The sequence below is a fragment of the Rhinoderma darwinii genome, chromosome 11 (genome assembly GCF_050947455.1).
Source record: "Rhinoderma darwinii isolate aRhiDar2 chromosome 11, aRhiDar2.hap1, whole genome shotgun sequence".
Classification (NCBI taxonomy): Eukaryota; Metazoa; Chordata; class Amphibia; order Anura; family Rhinodermatidae; genus Rhinoderma; species Rhinoderma darwinii.
The window spans coordinates 69,159,122-69,180,553 of NC_134697.1; the positions used below are offsets into that span (position 1 = coordinate 69,159,122).

Below are 21,432 nucleotides of genomic sequence, written 5' to 3' on the forward strand. Positions count from 1 at the left end.
ATAGGATTCTCCCAAAGCCCAGTTACGAAGGACAATTGAGTGCTGCCGGACTGACTTCTGCAATAGAGATTTGCAACCCACATTACCACCTGATGAGAGACCTGGTAATTTATATCTAACTATATGTATATATATGTATATGTATGTATATGTCTGGCTTTATTTTATACTTTAAACTCAAACTAGAAGGTAACTGGCTCAACAAATAACAATCTGCCATGATTTTGGTCCACCACTACACACCATTTTACAGTCGAAACTTTTTATGTAGATTATATTTGCATTTAGTCATTTTTTTAAATACATTGCCTTCATGATCTATTCAATAACCAAGTGACCAGAAACCTCCCTTACAGGCTACATTCGCGCTCTATTCAGGCACTACATCTGGTGCAGATAAACGTATACAACTGTGTGCCTATAGTGCACATTATACTTGTATTTTCCATACAGTTGAAAAAAGCTATACCGACATATGCCAAACCTGTGGCCACCAAGGACACTTATAGCATACGTCTGTCTAATAGAAGTGTAAATGCATGGTAAACATACACCGATCAGCCATAACATTGAAATTACTGACAATTTGATTGAATAACCTTAATTATCTTGTTACAATGGCACCTGAATTCACTGTATTTCAAGGATATATTCAATTGTGCTCCCACAACATAACAATTTTAAAGGATTCACTGGTGTGATATATGAGTAAAATATAACATTTATTTACAACTCTCTAAAAACAGGGGTACAATCACCACTGTGAAGAAGTCCCACCGTGTGTATAAAAACGTATTAAATAATAAACACTGAGTTCTAATTCAATTGTGAACCTCCTATAGCTCAGTGTTCAACAAGAATATCAATACGGAATCAGCATTTGAAAAATGGGCATAACAATAGTCTTGACCCTAATTCACACTAGAGTCCGTGATAACCGCACCGGAAGCTCCTAGTGTTAAGGTATACAAACAATGCTAGTGTTCCCAATGCTAAAAAATTCCTATTCACAACCGACCCTACGCGTTTCAATACTCATCCTCAGGGGTCTGCAGCATTGTTTTTTCTCCAATGTGGTTAGGGCTAGCCGTTCAGACCTAGACAAATTGTTGTCAATACCCCTCATATCCTGACTCAATAGTTTAATCTCCTCTCCCACCATGTCAACAAATAAGTCTACATTGATGAAGTCTCCTATTGGTGGCAGCTTCCTACTTTTAGTCTTTAAATTAGTAAACGGGCCTTGTCCTGGGGCTCTACTTGACTCCTCCAATAGCCCCTCCAAGGCCTCAAGGCCTTCCAGGTCGGATATCTCCAAACCCATCTCCATACATTTTTTTCTATTATGATGTTTAAAAAATTTAATCCATTTTGAGTTTACGAGCAAACAAATTTAAGTCCTTTATCCAGGTGAAAGAATCAAACCTCACTGTGGGAACAAATGAAAGCCCCTTCTCTAATAACATAGTCTCGGATGCGCTAAGATTATACTCAGATAAATTGATAATTTGTACCTTATCTTTATCTATTCCCTTCACTAATCCTTTTGTCCCCTTAGCATGTAGCGGGAAATGGGGGGATTGTTGGCTAAAAAATTATTGCCTCTATTGGAATAGGCTCTGGCCCTACCTCTACTCCTGCCTCTAGCACCGCCCCTAAATCTCTGTCTACCACCACCCGTCCCAAAGAAAGGACCCACTCTTTCAGTCTGTTGTCTCACTCTCAGATGTAGATGGGTCAGAGTCTCTTGGTCCCCTATTAGGTTGTTGGTGTTGTTGTTGCTGTTCGTTAACAAAATCGTAAGCTTTTTTCTCCCTAAATTCCTGCAAATCTCTCTGGAACTGAAAATACTCTTTTAAATGATTGGTAAACCTCTCTAGAGTTTGTTGTAGGATTTTATCTTTTTTTCTCAAAGCCAGGGGTATCGACCAGAGTCTTAGCCGTCTCAATTTCTTTTTTTAAGGTCAGCACTAATGTGATCAAACTGGATTTTCTCTTCCTCAACCAAAATTTGCATTAGTCTCAGTGAACTCCCTGTGATCTCCTGTTCCCACCTCTCTTTTATATTAGATGTTTTTAATCTGGAAGCAGGGGCAATAGGTATTCTTAGGCCTCTAGGTAGGCCGGGAGTCAAATGGACAGGTGTCACGAATTCGATTGGTGAGTGTGACTGGCTGTTTCGATTGGCGGTGCCGTGGACAGGGGGAGGAGTCAGATGCTTTAAATAACTCAGAGTCCCAGAATGAAGCATGCCGCTGACATCTATGCGAGCATGCTTCCGTGGAGTACAGCAGAATATCTGCTGCTGAACTAAATATCGCTGGCATCCCGGCCAGAGTGACCAAGCTGCAGACCCCTGAGGATGAGTATTGAAACGCGTAGGGTCCGTTGTGAATAGGAATTTTTTAGCATTGGGAACATTCGCATTGTTTGTATACCTTAACACTAGGAGCTTCTGGTGCGGTTATCACGGACTCTAGTGTGAATTAGGGTCAAGACTATTGTTATGCCCATTTTTCAAATGCGGATTCCGTATTGATATTCTTGTTGAACACTGAGCTATAGGAGGTTCACAATTGAATTAGAACTCAGTGTTTATTATTTAATACGTTTTTATACACACGGTGGGACTTCTTCACAGTGGTGATTGTACCCCTGTTTTTAGAGAGTTATAAATAAATGTTATATTTTACAATGGCACCTGACTATTATTAGGCAGCAAGTGAACAGTCAGTTCTTGTGTTTAAAAACTGGAAAATGGGCATGTGTAAGGATCTGAGTAACTTCACAAGGCCCAAATTATGTTGGCTAGATGACTAGGTGAGGGCATCTCCAAAACGGCAGATCTTGTTGGGCGTTCCCGGTATGCAGTTTTTAGTACCAACCAAAAGTGTCATAAAGAAGGACAACCGGTGAACTGACGACAGGGTCATGGGTGCCAAAAGCTCATTGATGAGGAGGAAAGACTACCTTGTCTGTGCTACAGTTGCTCTTTTATGGGATTGGACCAAATTGCTGTAAAAGTTATTACTGGTTATGATAGAAAGGTGACCGAACACACAGTTCATCGCAGCTTGCGGCTTTTGGGGCTGTGTTGCCACAGACTTGTCAGAGTGCCCATGCTGACCCCTGTCCTCTGCCGAAAGTGCCTTCAATGTGCATGTGAGTATCAAAACTTGACCGTGGAGCAATTAAGAAAAGTGGCCTGATCTTTTTCTTTAACATCATGTGTCGGCCAGGTGCGTGTTCATCACTTAAGGAAGAGATGGCATTAGGATGCAGTATGGGAAGAAGACAAGTCAACGAGGCAGCTTGACAATGTTCTGTGGAGAAATTTGGTCCTGCATTCATGTGGATGTTGCTTTGACACGTATCACCTACCTCAACATTGTTGCAGATCAAATACACCCCTTCCTTTTAGTGGCCTCTTTCAGTGGAACAATATGCCTTGCCACACTGGAAAACTTGTTCAGGAATGATCTGAGGAACATGACAAAGAGTTGAAGGTGTAGATTTGGCCTCTAAATTCCCTAGATCTCAATCTGGTAGAGCATCTGTGGGATGTGCTGGATAAACAAGTCCGATTCATGGAGGCCCCACCTCACGACTTCCAGGATCTGCTGGTAATGTCTTGGTGCCAGGTACCACAGGACACATTCAGAGATCTTGTGGAGTCCATGCCTTGACAGTTAAGAGCTGTTTTGATGGCACGAGTAAAACCAACACAATATGAGGCAGGTTGTTTCAATGTTATGGCTGATCAGTGTATAGGCTCGGGAGCATTTGCTAATTTATACACCAAACTTCTCTTAAACACGGTGTGGTTAGAGGCCTAGCTGAGCTTCTACAGGTCCTTCTCAATGAATTAGAATATCATCAAAAAGTAAATTTATTTCAGTAATTCAAAACGTGAAACTCATATTATATAGATTCATTACACACAGTGATCTATTTCCCACGTTTATTTTTCTTTTAATGTTGATGATTATGGTAACAGTTAATGAAAACCCTAAATTTAGTGTCTCAGAAAATTAGAATATTATATAAGCCCAATTTCAAAAATTATTTTTAATACTGAAATGTTGTCAAGTATGTACAGTATCTGCCCTCAATACTTGGTCGGGGCTCCGACTCTGCCTGAATTACTGCATCAATGTGGCGTGGCATGGAGGCGATCAGCCTGTGGTACTGCTGAGGGGTTATCAATGCGGCGTGGCATGGAGGCGATCAGCCTGTGGCACTCCTGAGGTGTTATGGAGGCCCAGGTTTTCAGCTAGTCTGTATTGTTGGGTCTGGTGTCTCATCTTTCTCTTGACAATACCCTATAGATTCTCTATGGGGTTTAGGTCAGGCGAGTTTGCTGGCCAAAGAAGCTCAGTGATACTGTGGTTATTAAACCAGGTATTGGTAGTTTTGGCAGTGTGGGCAGGTGCCAAGTCCTGCTGGAAAATTAAATCCGCATCTCCATAAAGCTGGTCAGCAGAGGGAAGCATGAAGTGCTCGAAAATTTCCTGGTAGACGCTGCGCTGACTCTGGACTTGATATAACACAGTGGACCAACACCAGCAGATGACATGGTACCCCAAACCATCACTGACTGTGGAAACTTCACACTGGACCGCAAGCAACTTGGATTGATGCCTCTCCACTCTTCCTCCAGCTTCTGGGACCTGGATTTCCAAATTAAATGCAAAATTTACTCCCTTCTGAACACAGGACTTTGAACCACTGAGCAACAGACCAGTCCTTTTTACTCCTCAGCCCAGGTAAGACGCTTCTGACGTTGTCTAAAGGAATGCGACAGTTGTAGTCCATGTCCTGGATACGTCTGTGTGTGGTGTAGCTCTTGAAGCACTGACCCCAGCCGCAGTCCACTCCTTGTGAATTTCCCCCAGTTTCTCGAATGGCCTTTGTGTAGCCTACTGAACCAGACTGTTGGACAATTTAAAGGCTTAGGAAACCTTTGCAGGTGTTTTGTGTTGATTCGCTGATTAGAGCGTGACACCGTGAGTCTACAATCTTCAACTTTTATCCAATATTTTAATTTTCTGAGACTAAATTTTGGGTTTTCATTAACTGTTAGCCATAATATTCAACATTAAAAGAAAAAAAATGCCAGAAATAGATCACTCTGTGTAATGAATCTACAGAATATACGAGCTTCACTTTTTGAATTGAATTACTGAAATAACTTCACTTTTTGATGATATTCTAATTCATTGAGAAGGACTAGTATAATGCATGGAGACTGTTTTCACCCTATGGCAGCTTACAGTACGATACTGATGACACTTCCTAGAAATGTATGTGTGCAATGTAAGCTCTGCAGGCATTGAGCCAGGAAGGAATGTTGGGAGATATAAAATCTGAAGGACCGGTAATTGTGAATGCAGCTCTGGAACATATTACAGGCTGTGACTCGAGGTCCACTTATGTAGATGAATTCTATATGTGAAAACAGTCTAATATGATATTAATATAGTTATATTGAGCGATTTTCTATTTGCGGACTCTGCAGTCTATAGTCTGGATCCTATTTGCTAGGAATATACATTTTTATGGCAGACGGTTCAGTAGTGGTAAATCAGGTAGCATATAAACATTTTGTAATTCTAATAAATACAAAGAAGTTTTAATGATCGAGCTTAGCTCCACATATAAAACGGAAAACTTGAATCAGACTTTACATGCATGTTTGTAAATAGTGTTATCAGCCAGACAAATCTTTGCACTTTTTAACATTTAGTATTACAATGAAAATAACATACCTGAATAACACTAAATCTTTTCAGAAGGAATATTTGGTAGAAGTGTCCACGTCATTGCGCTGATTATATCCATTGTGGTCTGCTTATTAATCATGGTGGTCTTCATCTTCATCACCTGCATGTACAAGTAAGATCTTTAAACTACTGTATATTATGTGTATATTATTAGAACCCAAAAAATGAAGTCTTACACCCAACACTTCATACAGCTGTGGTATACGTAAAGATTTGCATTCTATTCTTCAGGCACAAGCTGGCAACCCAGAGAATGCTGTACAATCGAGATTTGGAACAAGACGAGGCATTTATTCCATCTGGAGAGTCATTAAAGGCTCTTATTGACCTGTCACAAAGTTCTGGCAGTGGATCTGGGCTTCCCCTCTTGGTAAGTCAGAATATCAGTTTGCTGAAAATGCATGACAACTTCACTCTTGTTTTAAAGTTTGGTTAGAGGCCGAGAAAGGGACAAGCTAGTGACGCTTCCCTGTAGGTACCAGCTTTAGGCCTCATGCATTCAGAACTGTAGGTGCTCCATACAGTGACATATATGGTATTATTTTCCCTTAGATGTAATATTTTTTGAGAAAAATATCTCCGTTATATAGCATCAATGGAACATCCCACTTTTGTATACAGAGTGGGGTGTCGTAGAAGTCCATGGGTGCCATAATGCTTCTCTGTGAATGAGGTGTTTTCCTGATTTCTGTGGGTATCAACTGGCAGTTATTGCTTTGCCTTATCTGCTATATGTAAGGAAGTTAAAGGGTTTGTCCGGGCATGGGACTGTTCAACAGGATAGGTCATCAGTATGTGATCGGTGAGGGTTCAACACCCGGACCCCGTACTGATCAACTGCGTCTGGGCACCAGATGGCCCGGTCACAGTACAGCGGCCATGCTGCAGCTCTGCTCCTATTCAAGTAAATAGGAGCAGATTTGCAGTTCTGCAGTACGGCCGCTATTCATGAACTGTACAGAGCCATGGGAAAATAATTTACTTGTTTCTCTAAAACTCGTGTCACGAACTAGGATAGATCTTGTTATAGGGAATCAGGGGGCATATCCTTTAATGGATAACTCGTATCATGGGTCTAGATGGGTTTCAGATCGCTATAATTGGTATTCATATTCGCACTAAAAATAGTTTTAGAAGAAGAAATTGGAATTTAAATTCTTAACGGTTAGATTATATTAACACTCGAGATAAGCTTGAGGAAGGACTTAAAGGTTTTTTATGAGGTTAATAAGGGGACGGCATCTCGGAATATTATATGGAATTCTAGTAAAGCACATTTAAGTGGTATTTTTAATAGGGAAATATGTAAACTTTTTATGTAACTGAAAAACAAATTAAGGATTAAGTTCAAGAGTGAAAAAAAAAATAATTGGACCATCCTACTACACAGGGGAAAAAAACTTGGTTAGAATCACGAGGACAACTGGAAAGGTTTCTATTAACTAAAGCACAAAAAAAATAATATTTTTTGAGACCCAAAACTACTTCGTAGAGGGGGGAAAAATGGGACGATGGTTGGCAAACAATGTGGGGGAAAAAAAAGGGATAACCAAAGTATTCAGAAATTGGTAAACTCAGACCATCAGTCAATTAGGGACCAATTTTTTCACTACTGTGAAAGTTTATATCCATCTCAAACCTCATATTCAGAGGGAATTTGTAGAAAATATTTGAAGTCCTTGAGGTATGCCCATGCTCTCTAGCGTTAGTACTGAAAAGTTGGAGGCACCAATACTATTGCAGGAATTACAGCAGGTAATAAAAGGAAGCACCAAGTGGGAAGGCACCAGGGATGGATGGACTTCCTCTTGAGGTATATAAAGAGATACTCTTGCCCATGTTTCCTTTAACAATTAACAGTGCTATTTCATCAGAAGATCTCCCAGACTCTATGAATGAGGCATTGGTGGTTGTTATTCCAAAACCAGGAAAGGATATAGAGGAAATTACTTAATATAGACCAGGCGGTCGCAAACTCTGCCGGGTAAGTGGGCCACATAAAGAAAAAATTAAAGTTAACAATCCAGTTTGTGTCGCTAAATGCAGTCCGGCGGCTCAGTTGGCAGCGTTTGGCAGACGTACAAATATCAAGATTCGGCAGCCCCTTTTAAGATGCTGCCACCGTGCCCTCTGTAGATGCTGCCACCGTGCCCTCTGTAGATGCTGCCACCGTGCCCTCTGTAGATGCTGCCACCGTGCCCTCTGTAGACAGTGATGTCAGGGGCTTGCCCAGTGCTGGTGTCCCGGAGCAGAGCCGCTTCTAGCATTCTGCCTGGGATTCCAGCTGTGCTCCTGATAAAACTGTCCAGCTCTGGGGAAACCCTAGACATCGCTGTCCATATGTGGACATCGATGTCGGGATTCCACAGAGTTCCGGAGCAGACCTTATACTAGAGCTCTGCCCGGGACTCCACTCTGGGGAAGACCCTGACAACACTGTCCATGTATGGACAGCGATGTCAGGGAATTCCATAGAGTCTTGGAGCAAAGCCGTGGGTCGCAGATGACCGCCTCAGGGGCTGCATGTGGCCAGCGGGCCGTGTGCTTGAGACCCCTGATATAGACCAATCTCTTTGCTTAATGTGGACACCAAAATATAGGCAGGGGTATTGGCTAATAGTCGCAAAAATTATTGGAGAAGTGGTAAATAGAGACCAGGCAGGGTTTATGCCTAACAGATGTACTACAGAAAATATTCATCGGCTGTTTTTGAATATGCAGGGCATCCCAATCGTTCCTGCTGATCGCTTGTTGGTCTCATTAAATGCCTTCATGGCTTTTGACAGGGTCGAGTGGGGGTTCCTGAAGGAGGTACTTGGGAGGATGGGTTTTGGTCCAGTAGTGGATAAAAATAATATATCTTAGACCACAGGCACATGTTCTAATAAATGGGGAGAAAAACGTCTAATTTTCTGCTTTGTAGAGGCACCCGTCAGGGGTGCCCTTTGTCCACTCTTTTATTTGCCTTGACAATTGAACCTCTTGCTGCAGCAATAAGAGGAGATATAGGTGTTTGCGGATTTGGACAAGACGGGATGGAGGAAAAAATTGTTATAAGCAGATGATTTAATGTTATTTCTGGAGGATATGGGAAGATCACTGTCCCGAGCTATGGAAAAAATATATGAATTTTCTGGGTATTCTGGAATACACATTAATCCTGATAAAAGCCTAATTATGACTTTGGGTAACCCATAAACAGATGGTACCTTCCCTCAACCTGTTTGTAACATACTCCTTTCAATATTTGGTGATAAATGTCTGTAAAAATATGGACGATTATGTTGAACTAATTATAAAACCTTTACTAATTAAATTTAGAGAGAAGGTCAAAACTCCCACTTTCTCTGCATGGGCGGTCTGTGCTGGTCAAGTCTGTGCTTCATCCTCCGCTATTCTATGTGCTGATAAGCAGCCCAGTATGGCTGAACCTCCAAAATATTTCAAACAATAGATGCAATTTATAGAGATATAATATAGAAGGGCCATAATGCAAGTATAAGATTGAATATCCTACAGAGAAATAAAGAAGAGGGGGGTTTAGCTAGTCCAAATACTCTGATGTACTTCCTGGCAGGTCATATGTCTGTGGAGAGGCTGGGGCTTAAATAACTGTGAGGATATCCCTGGGGAATTAGTAAGATATTATGGAGCCGGGAATCCGGTTATGATATCAGAAGTCAACTCAATAAAATCTTCCTTGGTAAATTCCCCACTGGGGTCATGTTTCAGAAGGTATGGCGTAAAGTAATGGGGATTGGAGACTATGCTGAAATGTCATTTTTATGGAGGAATGCTACAAATTAAAGAATTTTTTAAATTGGGAAGTCAGGGGAATATATAAGCTAGCGGACAGGTCATGGAAGGGGGAAAAATTCAGAAAATTCTTGATTTTATTTCAGGAATTTGAAATTTGAGATATATGGTACCTTCAGTATTTACAGTTGGCCTCGGCCCTTAACCCCTTCCCGACATTTGTCGTATGGATACGTCATGGAAAGCCAGTGCTTCCCGAATTTTGCCATATCCTTACGACAAATGGATGGCACCGACTCAGAAGCTGGGTCGGTGCCATCGTCGTCGCATGTCAGCGGTGTATTACAGCTGACATCCGGCTGTAATGGCGGGGACCAAAATTAGCTTCGATTCCCGCCATTAACACCTTAAAAAGCATTTAAAAGCGATCGCTGCATTTAAAGAGGCTCTGTCACCACATTATAAGTGCTTGATCTACATAATCTGATTGGCCCTGGAATGTAGATAACAGCAGTGGTTTTTATTTTGAAAAACGATCATTTTTGACCAAGTTATGAGTAATTTTAGATTTCGTTTCTTAAAGACCAACTGGGTGTGTTTTTACTTTTGACCAAGTGGGTGTTGTAAAGAAGTGTATGAGGCTGACCAATCAGTGACCAATCAGTGACATACACTTCTCATTGTTCCAGCCCAGCATGATCCACAGCACAGTGTGATTATGCAGTGAAAGAAGCTGGGCTGGAACAATGAGAAGTGCAGGACACTGATTGGTCACTGATTGGTCAGCCTCATACTCTTCTTTACAACACCCACTTGGTCAAAAGTAAAAACACGCCCAGTTGGTCTTTTAGAAACTAAATCTAAAATTGCTCAAAACTGATCGTTTTTCAAAATAAAAACCACTGCTGTTATCTAAATTACAGCACCGATCACATTATGTAGGAGATAGGGCACTTATAATCTGGCGACAGAGCCTCTTTAAGGAGTTTGCAGCTCATCGGCACCCCAGCAATTAAATACTGGCCTGCTGGTCTAACTAGCACAGAAGCCGTCCAGGACCTGAGCCGGAGTCATCAGCGGTGAATGCCAGCTGTATGTTAAAGCTGACATCCATCTGTAACGGCAGGAACTGGAGCTAGCACCGATGCCTGCCATTAATCCCTTAGATACAACGATCGCTGCATCTTAGCGGTTGTTAGCAGATCGGCAGCTCTGCCCTACAATTGCAGGGCTGCCGACTGCTGCTATGGCTTCCTGTTCTGCCATTATGGAAGCCGATTAGGCCCCGCCACACAGCCCCGCTGTAGGTAATGCCACACAGCCCCGCTGTAGGTGATGCCACGCAGCCCCGCTGTAGGTGATGCCACGCAGCCCCGCTGTAGGTGATGCCACGCAGCCCCGCTGTAGGTGATGCCACGCAGCCCCGCTGTAGGTGATGCCACGCAGCCCCGCTGTAGGTGATGCCACGCAGCCCCGCTGTAGGTGATGCCACGCAGCCCCGCTGTAGGTGATGCCACGCAGCCCCGCTGTAGGTGATGCCACGCAGCCCCGCTGTAGGTGATGCCACGCAGCCCCGCTGTAGGTGATGCCACGCAGCCCCGCTGTAGGTGATGCCACGCAGCCCCGCTGTAGGTGATGCCACGCAGCCCCGCTGTAGGTGATGCCACACAGCCCCGCTGTAGGTAATGCCACACATATATAGGGTTTTTTTCCCCACGTTTTTACTGATTTGTCTGCTCATAATAAAAATGTAAAACATGGAATTAAACTAATCTAGGCAATGAAAACCTCATAAGTCTTGTAAAAAAACAAGTAAAAATAGTTGTAATATTCAAAGCCGTTGCAAAGATATTCTCGTTTAAAGAAGTGCATCTCAGAAATGGAAAACGGGTATAAATGACCCTTGGTCATGAAAGGTTTAAAGAGAATGGGATATAGAGAGATGGATAGTTTTCCAAGATTTAAGGGCTTGAAGGGAGATTTGATCCACCTGATGTGGAATTGCCCAAAGTTAAGAAGATACTGGAACAGGGTTAGAAATTTCGAATAGCATTTATAATGTTGAGATAGATTGTAGTCCAGTTATATGTATACTTGGATGCAGCCTTGGGTTAACTCTAGATAATTCCCAAAAAAGATCACTAGGGTGTAGTCTATATATTGCTATAAAAATGGTACTGAGACCTTGGATCTCTAATGAGCCCCCGGGATGGAAAGCAGCAGTGCTAAGATATATTCATCTTAAGGGTGCTACGTGTAAAAACATGAAGGCAACTAGAAAGTTCTCTCAGCGATGGGGAAGATGGTGTAATGAGGTATCCCCAGAGGTTAAAAAAATAACAAACCTTCAGCTGAAAGCAGGGAAGGAAAAACTTTTTTAGTTTTTTTTTTTTTCTCTCTCTCCCTCTCTCTCTCCCTCTCTCTCCCTCCCTCTCTCTATCCCTCTCCCCCTCTCTGCTTCTCCCTCTCTGCTTCTCCCCCTCTCTCTCTCTCCTTCTCCCCCTCTCTGCTTCTCCCCCTCTCTGCTTCTCCCCCTCTCCCCCCTCTCCCTGTTTTTATCCCGCTGGGGGCGGGTAAAGGGAGAAATTTGTATTGTGATTTATTTGTGTGTGAAACAATTTTATAGATAGAAATTCTTGAAGAAATTTTGTATTGGAAGATTATAAAAAAAATATAACAATAACCCCAAAAAACTGTACAGAGCCAGCTGCTTCCGGCACTGAACACTGTATACAGTGCGTAACATCCAGTAGCCGGATCAGCGTGGGGTCTGGGTGTTGGACCCCCCACGATCATGTACTGATGACCTATCCTGTGGATAGGTCGTCGGTATGAAAAATGGTTCTGTGCCTGGACAACCCCTTTAAGCTTGGTCTGCATGAAGTTTTATAATAAACCGCAATCTGTTGTAAAGTGTAATAACATATAATTTTGGCCTTGTAGGTCCAGAGAACTATTGCAAAGCAGATCCAGATGGTGAGACAGATCGGAAAGGGAAGATATGGAGAGGTTTGGATGGGAAAGTGGAGAGGAGAAAAAGTGGCCGTGAAAGTGTTCTTCACTGCTGAGGAAGCCAGCTGGTTCAGAGAGACTGAAATCTACCAAACTGTGTTGATGCGACATGAGAATATATTAGGTAAGTCAAACTTCAGCAACCTTGAGAAATCAAATCTACTTAGCAGGTACTTTGATTTACTTTTCTATATACTTTTATTATAGTCTTGGGCTGTATTTGCACTGCTAATGGTTGCTGCAATCCCACCCCTAACAGCTTTGTTGAACCGCTTTGCAATCTAGAACCATGTATTTGTACTGTAATCTTTTATGTAGAAAACTTTAATAGAACATTCGTTGCCGATAGTTCCCCTGTTTACACAGGGCGTCTCCCTGTGTAAACAGGGAGACGCGCTTCCGACATGATTATAATGGACGGGGACGAGTGATCTGAGTAACGACCGCTCGTCCCCATCCATAGCTCCGTGTGACTGGAGCAAGCGAGCACCGATCGATGTCTCGTTGATCGGCGCTCGCTGCACCGGCCGTAAAAGGGCCTTTGGTGCCACAATGCAAATGAGCAGAACCATCTCTGACAAGACACTGTACCAGAAAGGACTGCTGGATCGACAAAAAAAAAAAAGCCAATAATCCAATTCTGAATGCCGGTCTGGGTGAAAGTCGGCTATAATGCTTGATGTAACTCTAGATCAGAGCTAGTACTGTATTTTTAAATCTTTCAATTAAAACTGGGCTCTGGATATAATGTTATTTTTACTGTTGTTTTTAGTTACCTTGAAAATCAAATAAAACCTCAATGCCATATTTCCTGCAATACGTGACTGTTGATGTTGGTTTTTAGGTTTCATAGCTGCTGATATTAAAGGGACTGGATCATGGACACAAATGTATCTGATAACAGAATATCACGAGAATGGATCTTTATATGATTTTCTGAAGTGTGCCACCCTGGATACAAGATCTCTTCTTAAATTGGCCTATTCCGCTGCATGTGGCCTCTGCCACCTGCACACTGAAATTTATGGTACTCAGGGAAAGCCGGCAATCGCGCACAGGGATCTTAAGAGCAAAAACATCCTGATCAAGGAAAACTGGACATGTTGCATTGCTGACCTAGGACTTGCAGTCAAATTTAACAGGTAATATAAGAGCTGCAGCAGTAGATTAATCCAAAGGGAGAGGGACTAACGTTATAATGACCTCACTAGTGTTAATAAAAAGACTAGTTTCTAGTGGGGTGGTAAATGATATTTAAGCACTACATATTCTAGCATTGCCTCCGAGCTGCTGCAGAACATCATAATACACGCCTCAGATGCTGCAAACTCTTAAAATGATATTGTTCTAATTTATGTCACCTCCCATCTACATGACAGATGTACATTGAAAGTATTTTATTCCTCATTTTACTTTACAAAAGGGATTTATTATATGACTGTTGCTTGTTTAACTTATTTTTTCTATTATATTTGTGTGGTAGTGAGCAGAAATCTAAAAGCAAAGCCAAATGTGAAATTGTTTGCTGATCTTTTATATTTCATGTGTCAAAATGCAGCTTTATAGTATGTAACCTTCAGAAAACCGGTTTCTTTCAGTGACACACATGAAGTAGATATTCCCCTAAACACACGTGTCGGCACAAAACGGTACATGGCTCCTGAGGTCCTGGATGAAAGTTTGAATAAGAACCATTTCCAAGCTTATATAATGGCTGACATCTACAGCTTTAGCTTGATCATTTGGGAAATGACCCGTCGCTGCATCACCGGTGGTAAGGCTTCATGTAAAGCATTGGCTATGGACACCTTATAAATAGTGTTTTTTTTTTGTGTTTTTTTATTCCATTCAACTGATTTTAGGATAAGGCTAAGTTCACCCTACCGTTAAACTCCGACGGAGGAAGAGATGAACGAGAGTCCAAACGGAAAGCATCGCTTCCATTAGAATTACTGTTTATTTCAATGGTAATTCTTTGGTTTCAGATGCTTTCCGTTTGCCTCCGTTCGCCAGGTTTCCGTTTTTTTGATGGAAGCAAAAGTGCAATTTGCAGCACTTTTGCTTCTGTGAAGAAAACGGAAACCTGGCAAACGGAAAGCATCTGAAACAAAAGAATTACCCTTGAAATCAACGGTGATTCTAACCGAAGCGATGCTTTCCGTTTGGACTGTCCATCTCTTCCTCCGACGGAGGAGCCCTAAACGTACCTTAACGGTAGTGGGAAAGGAGCCTAAAAGTAATTTCCCCAATAGGTCTTCATTGAAAATGTTGTTACGTTTTACTTGTGCTGCCTGCATGTATTTACATAGATTGCAGGCTGCACTGTCGCGTTCTCTATCTAATCCGTCAGTGTAGTTCACGAACCTGCGCTTAATATGCTCATTAAAACTGAATTATGATCAACTTGATTTATGAGCTTATTATAAAAGCATTTGAATGAATAAAAAAAACAAAACATTCAATAGTGTCCATAGCCTTTAAAGTATATTTAAAGTTTCAGAATAAACTGTTGTGTGTACATGAGGAATAACACTGTTTATGGCCATTTTATTCTGGATTTTTTTTCTAGCAGTTTCCCATCTTCATGCTCTATCTGTAATACTCAGTTGTCTCTGAGCTAGTCGGTGGAGCCTAAGGCTATGTTCACAAGGAGTATTTTGCAGGAGGAATATCTGCCTCAAAATTCAGTTTGGAAGTTTGAGGCAGATATTCCTCTCCCTGCACGCCAATTTTCGCGGCGATTTTCATGGCGTTTTTCGCCCGCGGCCATTGAGCGCCGCGGGCATAAAACACCTCGAAATACGTTTTCTCTGCCTCACATTGAAGTCAATGGGAGGTCAGAGGCGTAAACGCCCGAAGATGGGGCATGTCGCTGCTTTTTCCCGCGAGGCAGTTTTACTGCTCGCAGGAAAAAGACGCAGACGCCTGCCATTGAAATCAATGGGAGGCATTTTAGGGCCGTTTTTGCCGAGTTTTGCGACGCGGTTTCCGCGTCAAAAAACTCGGCAGAATACTCCGTGTGAACATAGCCTAACTGCGATCATGTCTTCTATACACAGCACACAGAGAGAGAGATACTAGAGTAGAATCCTGCTCCCCTATCATTGGGTGATTTTGCCAAAAAATAAAATCTAGATTTTTTTCAACACTTTGGACGATTTTCGATTTGAATCTAGATTTTCTTACTTTTTTTTTAATGTTATCAATAATACCAAGAGAAAATGTAATCCATTTTCTTTATATAAATAACTTTTTAACATATATTATAATTATTGTACGTAACGTTTAACCTCTGCAAATACTTCTTTATCATACATACAATTGGAAAAATGTCTATATAATTGATCATAACTTCTGTGTTCCCCGGCATTGAACCTATTAACAGAATCTATAATCAATTGTGTGGTGCGTGCACTAACATCTCTCTCTACCCGTCACCACCTCTGCCGGTCTCCCACATTGCCGGTTTCACGCGACCGTGATTGGACCATGAAAAACGGTCTATGTGTCAGACGGATTTCGTGGCCCGATCACGGTACATGTGAACGGGACTCCTGGCATCATAAAAATGGCCATTAAAAACTGATCAAATGTCAGTTTTTCATGGCCGTTTTGCATCAGTTTGTCTCCAAATTTTCATCCATTTCCAGTCAGTCTGTCCGTTTTTAATGGCCGTTTGAGATTTTGCATCCGTTTTTTTCATTTAAAAAAAACCTGATGAATTTCATTTGTCAGGCTTTTTTTGTCTCGACCCCTGAAAACACACAAAGGAAGGTCATTGTCATGATTGTTTCGCAGCCCCCATGTAGATGATGCCACGCACACCTCTCCGGAGAAAGCACCACCCCCCCCCCTCCCTGCAGTAATCTTCCAGGACTGTCTGTAAATTCAGGACAGTCCCGAAAAATTCGCTGCAGTTGACAACAATGCCCCCTGTACTAGCGCCGACTACCCTTTTTAGTGCGCGCAACAATACCCGACATATAATTCTACCTCAATGCCATCCATACTCACCGATCCAGCCCTGTCTACTTCACGTGTGGTCTCTAGTCTCACGAGGTTCTGCAAAGGCGGCGCCATGACGCAATCTTGTCGCCTTTGTAGAACCCGTAAGACTAGAGACCACGCCTGTAGGGGACGGCGCTGCATCGGTGAATCTGTCATAGTGCTGCCAATAGCCAGCAAGGAAACCAATAGTTCCCTTGCCTCTTGAATCCCAATGTCACAGATCTGTTTTTAACAGTTATTACATGTATTGACAGCCGTTAAAAACTGACCTATTGACTTCTATGGGGGCCGTCTGGCCGTAAAAACGGGCAAAAATAGGACATGTCCTATTTTTTGACAGACAATATTCACGGGCAGTTAAAAAAAAACGGCCATGTGAATACACCCATAGAACATCATTATTCTGAAAACGGCTGTGTGACGGCTGTCACACATGTAGTGCCGCAGTGCCCACATCTGGGGATGCAGCGTCCACCTAGTGCCACCCCCCAATATAGTGCCACAGTGCCCATATAGATAGTGCTGCACCCCCGCATGTAGATGACAGCACCAACCCCTCCCATGTAGATCGCACCGACACCCCCTTTCCGATCGCAGCACCACCCGCCTCCTTTGTAGAGCGCACCCCCACCCCTTGTAGATCGCGCTGCTGTAGCTGCCACTAGGAGCTGGAGATTTAGCTCCTAGTGGGAGCTACAGCGGCTCGATCTATAAGGGGGGTTTGTGGTGCGATGTACAAGGGGGTGGTGCGATCTACAAGGTACAAGTGGGGGTGGTGCAATCTACAAAGGGGGGTGCCATCTAGAGCGGCGCGCTCTATAAGGGGGCGGGTTTGGTGCGATCTACAAGGTACAAGGCGGGGTGGTGCGATCTGCAAGGGGGTGTTATCTACAGCTGGGTGGTATCTACAGGACGATGTGGCTATGTACTAGGAGTCCCTGTTTCCCCACGGAACTGCCGTTCCGCACTGTATAATTTTGTTCAGTGCAGAACGGCAGTTCCATGAGGAAGCAGAGACAGAACAGGGCGGGCCAGGCAGTGACAAGGTGGCGGGTTGGAGCTTCCTCCTGCAGCACGGCGGCACTAAGGAATTGATGCTACGATTCTGTTAAACAGAATAGTGAGAGTCCTTTAGGGCGAATTTATTTGATTAATCGCCCAGCCCTACCTATCACATATATAATCTGCAGCAGCATGTAGGAGATTATGAAGCAGTATAGCTGAGAATCCATCACTGGGATAAGACTGTAACGTTGACCAGGAAGCTGCAGCATGTTTGTGGGTGACTTGCTCAGCTCCTACTCCCCCTCCTTTCTCCATAGATTTCTATGGGCAGCAGCGTTCTGTGTCTCTTTTACTGTGCTCCTGCTCTCCCCTCTCCTCAGACTTCTATGGGCAGGTTGTAAAAAGAGACAACCCAATTTCTGCAGTCTGTCTCTGTAACTAGAAACGGATTTTGCTTAACAGGTGGTGGACAGCAGATTACAGGAAGGGAGACACCTAGTGGCAGGTGTACTATTAGATTACCATAAACTGTTTAAAAAGTGTCCATTCAATGTACTTGGGGCAACTTTTAGTTATAATAAGAAATTAATAAATTTACCAGGCGGTTTGTAGTCTCTATGCACTGCCTGTCCGTATTGCGTTACAGCCGACGCTGCACTGACATAATACGATCCTCAGAAACAAGCGGGATCAAAGTGCCTTTTCCAATTTGATTGCAGTAAAGCTACATTCACACGACTGCGAAAAATGTCCGATTTTCTAGCCGGGGAATTCGTTCCTAGAGGGAGCCCCTGACGCTGCTGTCCACATATGGACAGTGATGTCAGGGGCTCCTCCTGGAGCGGTATCCCCAGCCAGAGTGTTGCCGACTCTCTTGCTGGGGATTCCGCTTCTGGAGGTGGCCCCTGACGTCCCTATCCATTTATAGACCATAATTTTGTGGGCTCCTCAATTAGCGGACTCCCTGACCAGAGTGTTGGCAACGCTCTGGCTGGGGATTCCACTCCTAGAGGGAACCCCAATGGTGCGATCTACCGTGTGGAGTAGTGCTATCCACAGGGTGGGGGGTGTGTGTGGTTCTTTCTTCAAGGGGGTGTGGCACTATCTACAGTGAGCACTGTGACACTATCTACAGGGGCACTGCGGCACTATATACATTGGACAAAAAAAAAACCTGACCAATGAAATCCATCCGTTTTTTTTTTTGTCCGTTTAACCCCTTCCCGACATTTGACGTACATGTACGTCATGGAAAGTACTGACTTCCCGCATCTTGCCGTACATGTACGTCAAACGTTTGGCACCGGCTCAGAAGCTGAGCCGGTCCCATCATCACCGGATCTCAGCTGTATCTTACAGCTGACATCCGACTGTAACGGCGGGGACCGAAATTAGCTTCGATCCCCGCCATTAACCCCTTAAGTGCAGCGCTCAAACGCGATCGCTGCACTTAAGGTGTTTGCAGCTCATCGGAACCCCAGTAATGAAATTGCCGGGGTTCCGGTGGCTGCAATGGCAACCGGAGGCCTAATACTGGCCTCCCGGTCTGCCTAGCACCGAAGCCGGTCAAGATCCGCCCGGCGGCGGAGCCTGATCGGCTTCCGTAGCTGCCGGCAAGATGGCGCCGGGTCAGGAGCTGATCCGGCGTCATCAGCGGTGGAAGTCAGCTGTACTGTACAGCTGACATCCACCTGTAACGGCAGGAACCGGAGCTAGCTCCGATCCCTGCCATTAACCCCTTCGATGCAGCAATCGAAAGCGATTGCTGCATCGTAGCGGTTACAAGCAGATCGCCAGCCCTGACAGGCAATCGGGACTGGCGACTGCTGTTATGGCAACAGGAGACACAATGGTCTCCTGCTCTGCCATTACGGAAGCCGATTTAGGCCCCGCCGGGAGGCGAAGCCTAAACGGCTTGCTGTCAGTGAATGACTGACAGATCTAATACATTGCACTACATAGGTAGTGCAATGTATTAGAAAAAAAAAAATCTGACCGTTGGACCTTCAAGTCCCCTAGTGGGACTTGAGAAAAAGTGTAAAAAAAGTATAAAAAAGTGTAAAAAAAAGTGCAAAAAATAAAAGTTTGAAAACAATAAAAGTTTCAAGTAATCAAATAACACACAATCCCCCTTTTACTCTTATCAAGTCCTTTATTATTGAAAAATAATAATAAACCATATGTATTTGGTATCGCCACGACCGTAACGACCGGAGGTATCAAAATATTATATTATTTATTGCACGCGGTGAACAGCGTAAAAAAAACCCGTAAAAAACGTTACCAGAGTTTCTGTTTTTTAGTCACTTTGCCCTACAAATATTACAATAAAAAGTGATCAAAAAGTCGCACGTATCCAAAAATGGTACCTATAAAAACTATAGCTCGTCCCGCAAAAAACAAGCCCTCATACAACTCCGTCGACAAAAAAATTAAAACGTTATGGTTCTCACAACTTGGCGACAGAAAAAATACATTCTTTTTACAAAAGTAATTTTATTGTGCAAAAAGTTGTAAAACATAAAAAAGTTCTATAAATGAGGTATCGACGGAATCGTACTGACCCGCAGAATAAAGGTAACATGTAGTTTATAATGCGTGGTGAACTCTGTATAAAAAAAAACCAAAAAAAGCTGTGCCAGAATTGCGTTTTTTGGTTTACCTGGCATCCCAAAAAATAGGATAAAAGGTGATCAAAAAGTCACATGTACCCCAAAATGGTACCAATAATAACTACAGCTCGTCCCGCAACAAACCAGCCCTCATACCGCTACGTCTATGAAAAATAAAATTAGTTATGGCTCCAATAAGTCAGGAAATAAAAAAATATGCAGTTGTGCCCGAGGAGAACATTTCTTCTGTTTCAAGAGGCGATTTATCAAGGACCTAAAATTAGGGAACCAGGAAGGGAGGGCCCAATCATATCCGATGGAAGCGACGGAGCCCGTATTATACCAGGATAATACTTTCCCAGCAAAATTCCCCAAACTACAAAGGCGCGGAGTGTGGACCAAAAGGGGGATAAGAAATGACACCATTTATCAGTGCGACACCGGCCTGTGCAGAAAGGATTGCTTCACAGCGTAACACACATCTATGGATTATTTTTATTTTTTTATACCACCTGACTATGCCCCTTATATACTCCGCCCCGCTTACATGTACCCCCACATTATAAAACACCAGCAATACTCAAACAAATATAGTACCAAGCAAAATCCGCTCTCCAAAAGCCAAATGGTGCTCCCTCGGCCCTGAACCCTACAGCGTGCCCAAACAGCAGTTTCCTTCAACATATATGGCACCGTCATACCCGTGAGAACCCTTTTAACAATTTTTGTGGTGTGTGTCTCCAGCGTCATAAGCTGGGCATGACATATTTGCCACTGAATGGCATATCTAGGGAAAAATATAAATTTTTAATTTGCACCATCCGCAGCGCATTCATTTATGGAAAAGACCTGTGGGGTGAAAATGCTCACTACACCCCTTAATAAATGCCTTGAGGGGTGCAGTTCCATAATGGGGTCACTTATCAGGGGTTTTTTCTTTTTATTATTTCACATCTGAGCCTCTGCAGTTGTGAACCAATACTTTGTAAATCGCCAAATTAGGCCTCCACTCCGCATGGTACTCTTCACTTCTGAGCCCTGTCATATGTCCAGACAAAAGATTAGGGCCACATGTAGGGTGTTTCTAAAACCGGGAAACACCGCATAATAATTAGAGAGCTGTCTTGTTATGGTGGCACAAGCCGGGCACCACATATTGGCATATCTATGGAAAAAAATCCCATTTTCACTCTGCAACATTGAGCGCACACTAATTTCTACAAAACACCTGCAGGGTTAAAATGCTTACTACACCC

The 21,432-nt window shown here is 43.1% G+C and overlaps 1 protein-coding gene across 2 annotated transcripts in view; it reads left to right on the forward strand.

Annotated features, from left to right (window-relative positions):
• The window catches only part of BMPR1A (bone morphogenetic protein receptor type 1A), a 108,353-nt gene that overhangs the window by 78,415 nt on the left and 8,506 nt on the right, over window positions 1-21,432 (forward strand). For both annotated transcript variants that reach the window (XM_075841716.1, XM_075841717.1), the window contains 6 exons: window positions 5-104; window positions 5,793-5,895; window positions 6,015-6,153; window positions 12,483-12,675; window positions 13,396-13,693; window positions 14,150-14,325. In XM_075841716.1, coding sequence (XP_075697831.1) covers window positions 5-104; window positions 5,793-5,895; window positions 6,015-6,153; window positions 12,483-12,675; window positions 13,396-13,693; window positions 14,150-14,325 — 1,009 coding nt within the window. The remainder of the gene's footprint in view (window positions 1-4; window positions 105-5,792; window positions 5,896-6,014; window positions 6,154-12,482; window positions 12,676-13,395; window positions 13,694-14,149; window positions 14,326-21,432) is intronic.